The sequence below is a fragment of the Lepisosteus oculatus genome, chromosome 3 (genome assembly GCF_040954835.1).
Source record: "Lepisosteus oculatus isolate fLepOcu1 chromosome 3, fLepOcu1.hap2, whole genome shotgun sequence".
Lineage (NCBI taxonomy): Eukaryota > Metazoa > Chordata > Actinopteri > Semionotiformes > Lepisosteidae > Lepisosteus > Lepisosteus oculatus.
The window spans coordinates 23410332-23425087 of NC_090698.1; the positions used below are offsets into that span (position 1 = coordinate 23410332).

At 36.2% G+C, this 14756-nt stretch overlaps 1 protein-coding gene across 7 annotated transcripts in view; it reads left to right on the forward strand.

The window, feature by feature from the left end:
* The window catches only part of slc20a2 (solute carrier family 20 member 2), a 72029-nt gene that overhangs the window by 39696 nt on the left and 17577 nt on the right, over positions 1-14756 (forward strand). For 4 of the 7 annotated variants that reach the window (XM_015340069.2, XM_015340075.2, XM_015340065.2 and 1 more), the window contains exons 2-7: positions 2337-2889; positions 5579-5719; positions 8925-9010; positions 10306-10402; positions 10944-11063; positions 12129-12341. In XM_015340069.2, the coding sequence (XP_015195555.1) occupies positions 2601-2889; positions 5579-5719; positions 8925-9010; positions 10306-10402; positions 10944-11063; positions 12129-12341 (946 nt within the window). In that variant the 5' untranslated portion in view covers positions 2337-2600. The remainder of the gene's footprint in view (positions 1-2336; positions 2890-5578; positions 5720-8924; positions 9011-10305; positions 10403-10943; positions 11064-12128; positions 12342-14756) is intronic. The other 3 variants (XR_001477705.2, XM_015340062.2, XM_015340058.2) reach the window with 1 other exon arrangement.

Sequence of the window (14756 nt, forward strand, 5' to 3'; positions counted from 1 at the left end):
CAACCCAACAAGTAGAACAGCTGCTTCAAGCCTGGATGAAACAAAAGCATGAACTGGTTTTTCTGCCCAACCAATACTGCTGAGGTGAAAGAAAAACACCTTTTGTGATGAACTGGACATGCAGATCAAAAATTACCCCCAGAGTTTTAAATAGTAGAACAAAACCTAGTTGAAATCCATGGGTAGAAGTGGTTACAGAATTTGATATGCACAGCATTGTTCAGTAGTTTTACATTTTTGTTAAGTTTTGGTTAAATAATGGTAGGAAAATGGAAGGAAATTTGTAGCTACAGTGCAAAGATACAATCTTATTTTTACATATTCAGTTTTTAATAGAATGTTGGATGTATTTTTACTTGTGTAGAAGAATACTGATGAGTTCTTAGTAAATTCACATAGTTTTAAATCTCTAAAGCTGAAGAAACATCTGCAAGGTTTATGAAGTATTTTGTGAATTTCATTCAACCATAAGAACTATGCTGGCAGTGATCTGTACTCATTTCAAAATGCATTTTTAACGTAGTCTTCATGTCCAAATGAATGTTAGCCTTTTAATCATGAGGTATTTGAATAAAAACAGCTGAGTGAAATGATAACTAGGTCAGTTTATATTTTTAGAATGTTTGTTTGGGCCTGTTTCACTTGTATTTGAAAGCATTTTAAAATGACAAACGACAGCATATTAAACAGAGAGACGTGCTTTAAGGGCAGTCTGTCAGGTGGAGTTATGAGAAAAATAAACAGGATAATTTGGGCTCTAAACACAGTAATATATAGAAAGACAACCTTAAAATACAGAATAATTATTTATATTTTGTATATTGAATGTAAACCTATCTGATCTTATTTTAACTTGTGTATCTTATTGAATCTCCTAACTAGAGATATATTAAAATAATGTTTTATTGTTTAGATATATACATGCTAGTATACTGTATTATGCATTTAAATGTAATATTTTGAATTTTTTTTATATATATTTGTCATTTATTTTCTGAAAGTATTAATATCTGCTCTTTCATACTTATGGAGTTTTAGTCACGAGATTTAAGTAGCTCTGGCAGTGTTGTAGACATTCTGGAAATCAGGTTATTTAAAAGGTCATAAGGTATTCTACATCGTGACATAAACTTTAATGTAAAAAATTTAATTTTGTGGTGCTTAGCAAAATTTTTTGCAATTTTAAATTGTTTGCTTTTAAACAAATGATAGCTGGGCAACCTAATCTAAAACCTGATGTTTTTTACTTTTCTCTCTTTTTCTGAAACTGGATGTTGTCTTGCTTTTGAAAACCACAACATCACAATCCTACTATAGGTTATACAGTAGCTGTTGTATTGCAGATTATCATTGTCTGAATTATGGTATGCTGTTCTGAATGTTGATTGTTTTCGAGAGATGTTAAGGGGGAAAATATATTTAGAGGTTACAAGTTACAAAACTCAGTTTCAATAATGGAACTCTGTCATCACATCAGACCGCTGCAGTTTTCAACTCTGATTGTTGGCTTGACAGTACAGAAATTGAAAAACGCAAGGTTAGGAAGCAACATTTTTTTTACCAGATTCTATAATCCCTTCCTTGTCACAGCCAGGGTAGAAAATTGCACTGAAGTGATTGCCTGTTGATCAGTTTTATTTTTACGTAACTGACACATGGGTTGCTCTAATTGTGTTGTCTAGTCTTCTAATACCTGGTGTCTGAGTTTTGCTTGACGATATGTGGTTTAGTTTATAAACATGTTTGTGTTTAAACTGCATCTCCTGCTGTTTACAATAATGATCAGGACACAGAATCTCAAAATGAGCTGTGGTTCTTACCTGCATAATGCAGTTTTCATAAAGTTAAGATGACCTCTCAATTCACTAAGTGTTCTCCTGTTTCAGTGACTTCATGACTAGAGAATCCTAGGCTTTGGTAACATCAACTGGACAGAAAATATGGTCCTATATTGTAACTGGGAAACATGATAATTTTATTCTAAAACTGGGAACATTGTTTCACCACTTGTCATCCACATTGGAGCACTTCTTGTAGATAACTGCAGTGCTTAAGATGCTTAGTAGTAGCCTTTAGAAGTTTTACATTTCTTATTTCCTTTTTTTGGAAGTTGATGGCCCATCACGCTCTTTAAAATAGTTTTTTACAGTCTCTGGATAAGACTGAATTACTGCCTTAACAGAGGTGTATTCTCTTCAGTCTATTCTTGCATCACTCACTGAGAAATTCTCAGAACTTATATGATATTGTATAGAAATCGTTCCCGGGTGCTTCAGTAGAATATTATTACTGTTGTGTAATCATACCTAACTCTTCTCCTTTTTTTCTGTTCACAGGTAAGGGAAAACTAAGTTGCACATTTCTGGGAAAAAAAAATATGGAATGTGTTCCTCTCTTGGTACAAAGCAAAACCAAACAGACTGAGAGAATAATAAAAACTACAAGTTAGCAGTTTGTTCCTCCCCTTGAACTTACCAGAGCAATTTGCTTATAAAGGGGGAACAAGTCGAGAAAAAAAAACTTGTGCTCAAAAAAAAACTTTTCCAAATATACAAGCCTTCCTTTTTTTCTTAAATTTTAACTGACAAATAGAAGTCAAGATGGAAATGGAGCAGTACTTGTGGATGGTGATCTTGGGATTCATTATCGCATTCATCCTGGCCTTTTCTGTGGGTGCGAATGATGTGGCCAATTCCTTTGGGACAGCAGTGGGCTCAGGTGTGGTCACTCTGCGGCAGGCCTGTATTTTGGCTTCAATATTCGAGACCCTGGGCTCTGTCCTGCTTGGGGCGAAAGTGGGAGAGACAATAAGGAAAGGCATTATAGATGTCAGCCTCTACAACAACACTGTACACGTGCTGATGGCTGGGGAGGTCAGTGCCATGGTTGGTAAGTCATCAGCAGTCTTTTTTTGTTGTTGTTTGCTGTTATAAACCATATTTGTAGGCCACTTGGAATCTTAGATATTTCTTTGTCATTTTTAAATCAAGTCCTGGACGTCCCTTATCAAGTCAGATGGTACAGGCAAAAGTCTGAGGTGTGCTTTGTCGAGCTCTGACTGTTGAATAAATGCACATGCATTTGTGTGAAGAGTGAACACACCAGCTATTTCATTTAAAATTAGCTTGTTTAGGTATTATCTGCCATTTTATGCCAGCTCATTCATCTGCCTTTCATAAAATAAATAAAAAGCATTTCACAGTCAATAAACAGTGTACAAAACCTGTGTTTAAATGTAGGAACAAACATCACATTTATGAGAAATATGATGCATTAGAAGTTGAAAAATGTATTGTTGGCGTCAAGATTTTTATATAACAGATCATAAAAAAGAAATTTTGTCATGTGGAAAATTCTTATCTACATGTATTTAATTATACATGTATTTTTAATATGACATTAATTTTCCTCCAGTTTTTTGTTAAGCTTTGTTTAAACTTTAATATCCCACTTTTTAAGCCTGAGATTAAAATGTACTTTCAATGTACAGTAAATAGAGTACAGAAAGAACAAAGTGTCATGTAAGTTGTAAGTTTATTTTAGCAGTTTTTCTATTGTGCTATTTATTTCCTTTGGGGGGGGGACATTTTTGCAAGTCATAATTTCAGAAATAACTATAAAGTTAAGGGAAACAGCCTGTGTTTATTCGATGAAGATGTAACTGATGCACAGAAACAGTAAACTGCAATGCTGGGTGCAGTTGTACAGTCTCTGACTGAGGAAGATTAAGACTTATACCTGTGAATCCAGCCTACATTTGGCCTCATTTCTGGAAGGTTTATCCAAGGCAGTTTGTTCTGTGTATTTGTTAGGATAACCCTGTACTGGTTGGGACATTGTTTTATGCTCCCAGTTATTTTGCTAGTTCTGAAGACTTGCGGACAAGCACAGCTCGAGAATGAAGTGCATTTTGGAATGCATGGGCTCCCGTGCATTTGCAAAACCAGTCTAGCCCCCGAGCCCCAGAGAGAGCCAACAATATCACAATCATCCCAATTCAAACAACATCAAGCGTGAGAAAATCCGGCTGCAAAATGAATTATGGCATAATTCTAGGGTGTTTATTTTCTGTTGTTTTATCTCTGCGCATAGATCAGGTTCCTGTCACTCCTCAGGAATAACTTGCAGCGTGCATCTGATTTACAAGATTATTCTCGGACATGGGATCGCTCAAATCGGACCGTGGGCGGCTGGAGGAATTTAGCTTTATAGGGCACTCGGTTTCCAAAAAAGTCCCTGACTGGCTCTCAAGGGAAGGACAAAGAAAGTTATGCGATGTAGCCACGGAGATGGAATGTAATGAAATCCCATATTCAGAACAGAGCACAGAAAGAAAGAACTGCTTAGCGGTGGAAATGTTTATAGGATCCTAGTTGGGATTTAGGGATGATCCCTTTGAAGATCTTCTAGTGTGACAGCCCGACATCTCACCTTTCATTAATTAGCAGCCCGAATGTGTTACATGGCCTAAAACTCTGCATTCTCACACCATTATACAGAACAGTTAATGCACCATATACATAAGTTACAGAAAATGCAAAGCATAAAGAATGGTTTTACTTAAAGCTTACTTTACTTAAATGGGGAGTGATATATTGGTACATGAGCAACTGAAATGTCGGGTCCTGATGACGGCATCTTGCAGAGGGTCCCTTCCAAATCCCTATGCTTTCCGGGATTGAAATCCTTTATCCTGAGTATTCTTGGCTTAATTGTTACAGGAAATTGCTGATTTTGGGTCATCGTTGTTTATTAAGACAGGCATTTGTTTAATATTTCTTCCTATTACTTTTTTTTAATTAAATGCATTCTATGGGGCCTCTTTTCAGAAACCGTTTAATTAGCAATCTGCTAAAAGTGTAAAAGCAATTTATGTAAAAAATGTGTCTGAAGATGCACTGTGCACTAATGAAAAAGGCTGATAAATGAAGTTGAATTTTCAAATCCATTGGTTTAAATTTTGAAGGTCACTGTCTAAAAACATGTTTAGAAGGAACTTGCTGTTTTAATGTTTCTTAAGTATACTGAGAGACATTAAAAGCCCAGCAAATACATTTGGTTCCAGTACTGATTTGTTGAATTTGTAATGACTCTCAGCATACTGTACTGTATATTCATGGCTGTTTTTTTCAGAAAATCTCTGCTCCGTTTAGCAAAGAATAAACTTATTGCTCATACAAATGTAAGCAACTAAACAAATATTTTTAGAAACATACAAAATCCATTATTTCTTTCAAATGTAACATTTCCTTGATCTTTGAAATAAATATGAAAAGCTAAACATGCTCAGATTTTTACAAATGTATTTCTGACCATTTGTACAACGCTTTTCTTAAATTGCCGGTATGTCTAAAATCCTCAAGCCAGTGTCCTATCAAACATGACGTCCACATTTCTCTTATACAGATTAAGAAAATGGTTATTCTGGTTATAGAAAACCACAGAGTCTGATTAGGAGAAGTAGGTTAGAAGAAGATATCAAAGAGAGGTTGCTATCTGGCAGTTAAAAAACAAGTACCCATATGTCTCAAAAGTCTTGCACTAATAAACTAAAACTTTTTTTTTTCTCTGTCTCCAGGCTCTGCTGTTTGGCAGCTCATTGCCTCTTTCCTGAAGCTGCCTATTTCTGGGACACATTGCATTGTGGGTGCCACCATTGGGTTCTCTATGGTTGCTATCGGTACAAAGGGTGTGCAGTGGATGCAACTAGTCAAGATTGGTAATTGACATTTCATTATATGTGTGAGGGTATGTGAAAAAAATAACTGTTGCCTGGCAAAAGTTCCTTACGGGGAAAAGACGACTTTTGCTTCTTGTTTCTCTCCTTGAGGTTTAAGTACTTTGTGTACATTCTCTGGATCTGCACCATCTGAAGTGCCCCATCCAGGCTGTTTCATTTTGGTTTTAAAACCGAGTGAGACATCGTTTTCTTGAGCACGCTACTCTTTTGTTTAGTGCACGCCGCTGGAGTCCAGATTCTGTCCACAACTGTCACCTGATGCCCACCTCTGACCCATTTATCTGACCCATACAAAGATCAGACCTATCTAATCGGAAAGCTGCTTCCTGATTTTTAAGTGTTTCCGTACTAGAAACACTTAATGTCTGCATGAATAAGTGTGTGCTGTGTGTGTTATTACATTCTGTATACTGTCTTAATTTTTTTCATTCTCTCTTCTAGCACTTTGGCTTTGCCAAGCTTGTTATGCTGTAATGAAAGTGCAGCACTTTTAATATAAATGCATAACATATTAATTTGTACTGATTTTTCTCTTGCCTGGAATCCACTTTACAGGATAATATTAGTTGTTAAAAGTGGGTTTACTGAACAGGTGCTGGAAGCTAGTGCAATTTTAAAGCAATTTTTTCCAGAGTTGATTAGTGTTCCATAATCCTGTGATATACCACTCATTCCAAAACACAGAGAGGAATTGACATCTGATGCATGCATATCAGTTTCTTAATGTATTACAACTTTTCAGTTTTGAAAGAATTGTTTTTACCTGCATCTGACTGTATTAAAACTTAAAAACCACTGCGTGCACTAAAGGTGTATTTTAGGGTAGATCTTTTTTTAATGCACTTACAATCTGTACGTTTCTACGTGCAGTACATGGTGGTTATGGTATGTTTTGCAAGCACAGGGTTAATTGTAGGATGGAGTGGATTTGTTTTAATGAAGTGACTTGAGAAATCAGTTGCAGTTATATTTCTGGCATCTACTACTAATGAATATCATAGCCAGTCTCTCTATCAGTGTCTGGCTTGGAGGAATGGATGCCAATCCCTTTCATTGAGTTCTCCATGGATTACAATTAACAATTTCATTTTTTTTTTATTTTAGCAAATCTAAAGTGAATTTTGGTACCTTTGAGGTCTACTGGCCATTTGACAGTTTAATTTTATGGACTTATTCACACAAATCAAATTTGTGAAAACTCAGCAGAAGTCTTATCATGGTCAATGAGAGCTCAAACACTGTACAGTCTTAATGAAAACAAAAAATCTATACAGTTCTGGCTTTTGATGATTTTTTAAAATTAAAGCAGAGCATCAACAACTTATCAAAGTATCAAAGTATTCATTTTCATTGATTTGTTCTGGAGCTGTAGAAATCTGTCCATGTGCCGAAATGCTATGCTTAAGCAAGATTTACAAGTAGCTTTGTTCACTCTGTACCTCCTGGCAAGTTTCATGATGTTGGGAAAGCATAGCTCCACAGATTTCCATGTCCTATTTATCAGCTGCTGCAAACAACCAGATTGCTTTGTCATTTCTTTAGTCTCTTTCCTGAGAAATGTTTGTGTATAGATATTCACATCTCATTTGGGCAGAATCACGCCACTGATTTTTTCATTCTGTTTCACTTTGTGTTGGGCTCAGTTTGGTCTTTTACTTTCGATGGCGACTGGAAACCAGTCGGTTTTCCACAGTCTTTTGGTTGAGATCCATAGTGAAACATCGGTGCAAAGTAGCTAGTAGCTAAAGTCTACTAGGCACACAGTGACAATCAGTTATTGATACATTTTTAACTTTCTTTGGCTCCAGTTGTTCTTACCCTAGTGCTTCCCTTCCATGTAGAGTTCTAAGACAAGTGATCAGATGATTATAATGTCAACGGTGAAAGACTGACAGCCGTGTGCCTCCATGTATGCAGAAATGTATGTCACGGAGATATTGTAGAAAAAAAGTGTTTGGCTACTTTCCCCAATTTGCCATGCAGTCTGGGAAATTGTGATTATCTTGGGGCCTTTATCAAAAATAAGATCCTAATTCTGCTGGAGAATCTGGAAAAGTTCTTTGGGAAAATAGGATGTGGTATCAGAACTGGGAAAATGCAGTTTTAGTAAAGTGATTACTTTGACAGATAATTTTAGTCCTACTGAATATATAACTGGTCTCCCCACAGGGCAGTCAGTCAATCAGAAACTTAAATGATTTAATTTAACCAATTATTGGTTTAGCTAAATGGTTTAGATATATGACCTGAAGCCAATGATTATAACAGCCAGAGTGCTCAGGATTCTTCAGAACCTGGGTCAGGCACCATTGGCACAATGGGAAAAGATGATTTTTCAGGTTCCAGATCTGTGCTTTCATTTTGTTGCCTGTCTCACTTCCCCTTTAAGTGTAATAAAATTTTGAATGAGAATTGTGTTGAAAGTAGGAACAGGATGTTCCCTGTGATTTCCTAAAATGTGCCTGTTTTCTTTCCCCCCAACACAGTTCTTTCACAGGGTGTGCCTGTGTACCAAAGGAATGAGTCATGATCCTATCTAGAACGTGTGAAAAACATGGTTTTAAATGCAATATCAAGTCAGATGTAGTGTATACAACTCATTATGTACATCACTACAGTATATAACAATTGTGGACAAAAGCTTATTCATTCCTTGTAGAACCTGGGGTGGGTTAACCTCTGCCATTATTCCAAAAACAGTCTTATTTTTTTTTCTTCACTTTCATGTGTTGTGAGTCATGACTTTCATCTATTATTAAATGTTCACTGTGGTACCACAGGAAATGTGAGAGTTTGTCCATTTCCATCCCTCCATAATACAAGAAATCCTTTCATTGTTGTACAATAACCTAAGAAATGCTTTTTTTTTCTAAAGGCTTTAAAAGATTTGCCTTTAAACGGACTTCTGTGCTGCATTGTTTGAAAAAAAACTAAGCTGCCTGATTAGAAAACACAAAGGGATATAAAATCATAAAATCGCCATCACTGAGCTGCAGAGGACTGGTATATTGTTCTGCTTGTTTTAACATGACTTTTGAATGACTACTTGGCTTCTTATGGATGTACAAGTAAAACACTATGGCCTAACACTCTATAGAGTTGTAGTGTTTATTTATTCGGTCTTGATTCAGTTCTTCCAATTGTTCCTGGCTCTTTATTGAGTGTTTTGTGTTTATTCATCTAGTTGCCTCTTGGTTCATTTCTCCTCTGCTGTCTGGGCTCATGTCAGGGTTCCTGTTCCTAGTCATTAGATTCTTCATTTTGAACAAGGTGAGTCATCACACTCTTCTGCAAAACCAAACTCTTTTGCTGGTTTTCATTCTTTTTAAACCCTGTGCCAAAAAGACTCCTAACACTAATTAAATTAAGGTTGTATGCAGAAATAAAATAACATTTCAATAGCAGTCCATTTTAAACACTTTCCTTACTATGTTGAAAGTGTAGTACTGTAGAGCCTGATGAGCTTTTTATTTTTCTGTCCAATTTAAGCCCTCTGTCATCTGGGCAAGCGACACCTTTTTGCTTCTTTCACAATGTTTGTGTTATTATTTAATAAAGATGTTGAGAATAGCAAAATGCTCAAATCCATGCATTTCAACCTGGAGTTCTAAGTTCTTTTAAGCCTTATCTTTCCAATACTTCAGAGTGTTTAAAACTTTAAGTATCCTGTTCATTTGCTGGTTTAAATAGTACTACCAGAATTGAGCCATACTATTAAATGCCTTAAAAATAATAGTTATACTTTTTCAATTATTGCCATTGGCATTTTAGGACTAGTAAATGTAATACACTATTACAATTTTCCATATTAAATATAAAATTAAAGCTAAAAATAAATCTAAAATTATAAAAATGTGAGAGCTGAGAAAATAGTTTTCAGGATCAGATTTTAAACAAACTGTATTCTTATGTTACTTTCTTTGCTTCCAGGCAAGTCTAATCATACAATTAAGAAACATTTTTATTCTAAATTACTACTTTACCATTTTATTATAATTTCTCGCCATTAACATGGTGAGGTTATCAAGCGTGGTATTTGCTTTTATACCACAGAAAGATGCTGCTAAAAAGTAACTGCAGTGCTGTGAAAACTTCAGTTTTTTTATTGTGCACGTTATTCCTTGTTTGCTGGATCTTTGTGTTATTAACATAAAACCATACATGTTCCTGTGTGGGAACCAAAACATGTTAAATACATAATGTGCAGAAATACTGTGAATATTCCTTTTTTTGTGAAGGAACTGGTGGAGATAAATGCTACACTGAAAAGTTTTTAAAAAAGAAAACCTGTTTGCTGTGGTGTGGAGGGGAAGGAGACAGAGATGGAATTTAGGGCAAACTGGAGGGAAGACCAAAGGGTGAATTTGAGAAGGGGTGTGGGGCAGTGACTGCAGGAAATTTTCCCTCTTAGTTGTGCCTTTTGTTTTAAATGTACTTATGGGACAAAGTTGAAGGCCTGGCATTTGCAGTGCGACTGAAGCTTGTCCAGATAATACACCTTCGTGTATGAAGGCCCTGATGTATTTATGAAGGTGTCAAAAGTGCTTTTCTGTTTATGTTTCCAGGAAGACCCTGTGCCCAATGGCCTTCGTGCTCTGCCTTTGTTCTATGCTGCTACTATAGGAATTAATACATTTTCAATCATGTACACTGGAGCTCCACGTAAGTACTTGTCGCCTGTGTAGCTCAAGCCTTCTCATTTTGTTGCTCTAATTGTTTTTGCAAAGCTGCTTTTGAAGTGTTTGTACTAGCTGGAAATGGCTGAGGTACAGTTGGCAGTGCCCTGTGTGTCAGGAGCTGTAATGGAAAGTGCTTACCCACCAAAACGCCTCTTTTGAATGAATTAATCTTTAGGAGATTTGGAAATTTCCATCAATTTTTTATTCCAAAATCTTAGATCACTGTGTGAACAAATGCCTTGTTTAATTACACGACTTCACCTCTTTGTTTCCTAGAACTGTCATGCATACAGATGTGTTCAAAATGCCAGGAGTTAAAATCTGATTGGTAATAAAGTAAAGAAGGTGGAAGTCAACTCTTCGTACTTTTTGCTTAAATATACAATAGCAGGAAAGACAACTGCGATGCATGATTTCAGAAATTCTGTATGTATACAAATTTGCCTATGAACTGTTCTATGTACCACTAGCATCTGGTGTATAACAATAATTGTGTTCAACTTTTGTCTTTCTTCCCCATGTAGTGCTTGGTCTGGAGCTCCTTCCAGTTTGGGGAATAGCTCTTATCACATTAGCAGGGTCTCTAGTGTGCGCTGCTTTAGTGTGGTTTGTAGTGTGCCCATGGATGAGAAGAAAAATAGCAAGTAAGTGACACATACGCTTCTGGAACTTTATTGGTAAGCACCAGTCTCACATCAAAAGAGCCATGACATCCAAATAGTACAGTATGTAATGTGGAATGAGAACAGCGTATTCTGTATCCTTGGATATACAGTAACCAATCGTAAGCAAATCATTATAAACAGAGCTAAGAAGAAAAACCTAAGAATTTTACAAGTGTAGGTTAGGTGGACCTTTTTTGTTGCTACCACTGAGATTGAAGAAATAAGATACAAATATTCTAAAGGTTTTGTGCCATTTGTACTTAAGGTGTAGTGGACCTGGTGAACTTGAGTGTCGCAGAAAGAAATGTATCTAATGAATTTTCCATCTACACCTGGTGGTGTTACATCTGTGGCCCTTGGACTTACAGTGTAGATGTGCCAAGAAATTTGACCAGTGCCCCAATGTAAAAGTGTCCTGAAAAAAAATTCAGTTGTGCATTGTGTGTGCCTGAAGACAGTTGTTACTGCAATGCAATAAAAGTAAATGCAATCGTTTCAAAATATGTAATATTTTTTCACTCGATCAGATATACCTATGCTTATCTTAGACCTCTCCACAGATGGAGAAAAAACAATCCTTTATACACAGCCTGATAGAAGGAAAATACAGGCCAGAAATGCCGTCTGTATTCATGGATCTCACTTTATTTCCTGATTTATTGAGATACAACACTTAAGCCTCCTCTAAATTTAAAAATATTAAAATCTTTCTTACTTGAAGTCCTCTAAATCATATAATATTAGTACCTTAACTTGAGCGTGTTGTTTCCATGGCAGCTTTAAGGAGCTCCTAGAAGATTATTTCAGCTCTGGTTTCACAATATGTACTCCCAGGCTGCACGTGGCTCTTCTTTGCTTTCAGAACATATGTTGATATGTCTGGAACAACCAAGACAAAGCCTGCTTTGTGTCATTTTGGTGTATTGCTGAAACAATTTTAGGAAGTGCCTTTAACTTCAGTTTAAGATAAAGAAAAAATGTCACTACATGTGCTTGCTTGCACCGACTTTTTTCCTTTTAAAAAGCAAATTCCATCTTTCACAGGCCGGTTGAAGAAGGAACATGCCTTATCAAGAATATCAGATGAGAGTTTAGATAAGATCCCAGAAGAAGACAGCCCCGTTTTCAAGGAGTTGCCAGGTGCCAAGGGGACAGATGAGAGTGTAGTGCCACTGACCAGCAGGGCCACCGAGTCACCAGGGGAACCAGAAAATCTGACCAATGGGAGTTCTGTCTTACCTAATGGAAGAGTATATGGTAAGCTCTGTTCAGAACTCCTGCATGGTGTGCCCAGTAACCTTTGTGATATGTGGTTTGAATCCAAGCTGTGCCAGATACCAGCTGGGATTTAGGCTCTTCAGGTACAGTACAGTGCACATTTAACAAAAATTAACCTCACTTGAATGGTATCAACCTGAAACCAGAATCAGCCTAGTGCCATATATCAGGCAATCCTTTTTTCTAAAAGTAAAGCAGCTGAAAATGCAAAGATTTGGGTGGCTCAGCAATGTTTTACAGAGAAAGCATATCGCAAACGTCCATGCTTGGGGATTTATAGGGTTAACTGAGGTTAAACAACAACCTTTGTTTTAGATGGCAACTAGAAGTTCCCAATTAGTGTGGAAAAACTGTATAAAAGCATGAAATCCGAGGATTATTTTGCTTTAGAAGATTAAAGAATTGAAATTATAGATGAGGTTCAAGCCATGGATTTTTTTAACTGTTTGTAAGAGGTGGTAGGTTCATATTTTGTGTTAGTCTGAGAACTGTACTGTAAACTGTAGCATTGTAACAACAACTGTAACAATTGTTTAAATTAATTAATCAGTTCTGCTTTAATCCTTAAAACATTCATAAACAGATGTTTTCAGACTGAATTTATAATTTGTGTAATTCTGCTTCAGATCTAAATTTTCTCAATGTAATCCAGTGTTCTCTGGCATTGTGTGCATGTCCCTCAGAAATAGAAAGTTTCTATTACTAGCTTTCCCTGGGAAACGCATTTGATCTCTAATCATTTTGCATTTCTCTTGGGTTACTTTGCTTTGTTAGTCTTAAGAAAATGCCTTTTTTATATTACACAGGGCATTGTGTGCAAAGGAGTAAATATCAGATTAGTCCACAAATTGAAACATCATGTAGTTTTATAAACGTTATAGGGATTTGCTTTACCTCTGTTTAGTTGAAGGATGATGTTTTTAATGGTCATTTAATAGAACCTCTATTTATTATGAGTTTTTGGAAAAATCTCAAATACAAAATGTTGATATAACTCTGAGCAAGAGCCTATAAATAGGATTAAAGATGTGCTTTCAATTACTGCACCAAGGGAAAACACTTGAAATTGTCGTAATGGGCAGGAGAGAAAAGAATATAATGATGGAGACTGAAACAAATAATTTTCAGTACTATAACTGCAAAAGAACAGAAAGAACAAAATGTCACAGAGATTGAAAAATATGAAATGTTTAGGTGACAAAAGGGAAATTACCAAGGAAGAAATCAATGTGCCCAAGTAAGATTGTAGAAAGCCAAAGTATTAGCACAGAAGAGCAGCTTTTTACAGTTATCAGAAGCACTTGAAATGTATCTCCCAAGTCAGCTGATATTCTACTAACTATGCTTAAGGAAATGAGAGAAGATGCTCACAGGCCATTAACAAAACTTTTGTAGCAGCTGGGCATGAGAGGTATTGACAATCGGTCTATTTCCCATCCTGAAAATAGATGACAAATCCACACCACATAATTATACACCTATAAGTCTTACTACTGTTACATGTCAGGTTATGGGAACAATAATTAGAACTAAACAAGAGGTCCATCTGTATGGCAGAATGACTAGAGGATAGTCAACATGGATTTATAAAAAGTAGGTCTTTAACTTGTTAGTGTTCTTTGAACAACCAAAAGCACGAATGGAAACATCACGTGTGAAATGGTTAATTTGGATTTATAGAAAGCTTTTTATGAAGTGCCTCATAAAACACTAATTCCCAAATTGCAGGTGGTGTGCATTCAAGGTAATACATGTATTTGGATTGGGAACTGGTTAATATAGAGAATGCATACCACAGATAAGGAACAGATGGTCAAATGGAGGTGAGGATAATAGTGGAGTTCCTCAGGTATCTATACTAGGACCACTACACTTAAGATGCCTAACTCTACTAGAATTTAGATAATTGTTAGCAAACTAGTCAAATTCACAGATGATATAAAACAAAGTAAATGCTACAAAAGACATCCAAATGTTGCGTAGATGGATTTTAAAAATGGCAGATAAATATGTAGTTAAATGTGTACCTTAATGTAGATAAACATAGAGTTACAGTATATGCCGGCAACAAAATTATAAGATGGAAAACCCTGATCTTGTAGACCTTTTAGAATTTTGTGTTCGATTTTTATTACCATGTTAAGATATTGCTGTTCTTCAATGCATCTGGAGAAGAACATCCAGATATGTTCATAGGCTCCAGCAGTATGCTTTCCTATAGGTGCAATGTCTTGTGTGTTTTAAGCTTAGAATTAAACTACTATCATGTTATGTATTCCAGGGGGGTTTCCAATGTCCATACTTAGTTGTACACGAATCATATGTAAAGCCTGAAATGGCATTGGGTTACCTTGGCAACAGGACACCACTCATCCAAACTCTCCTCAAGGCCTG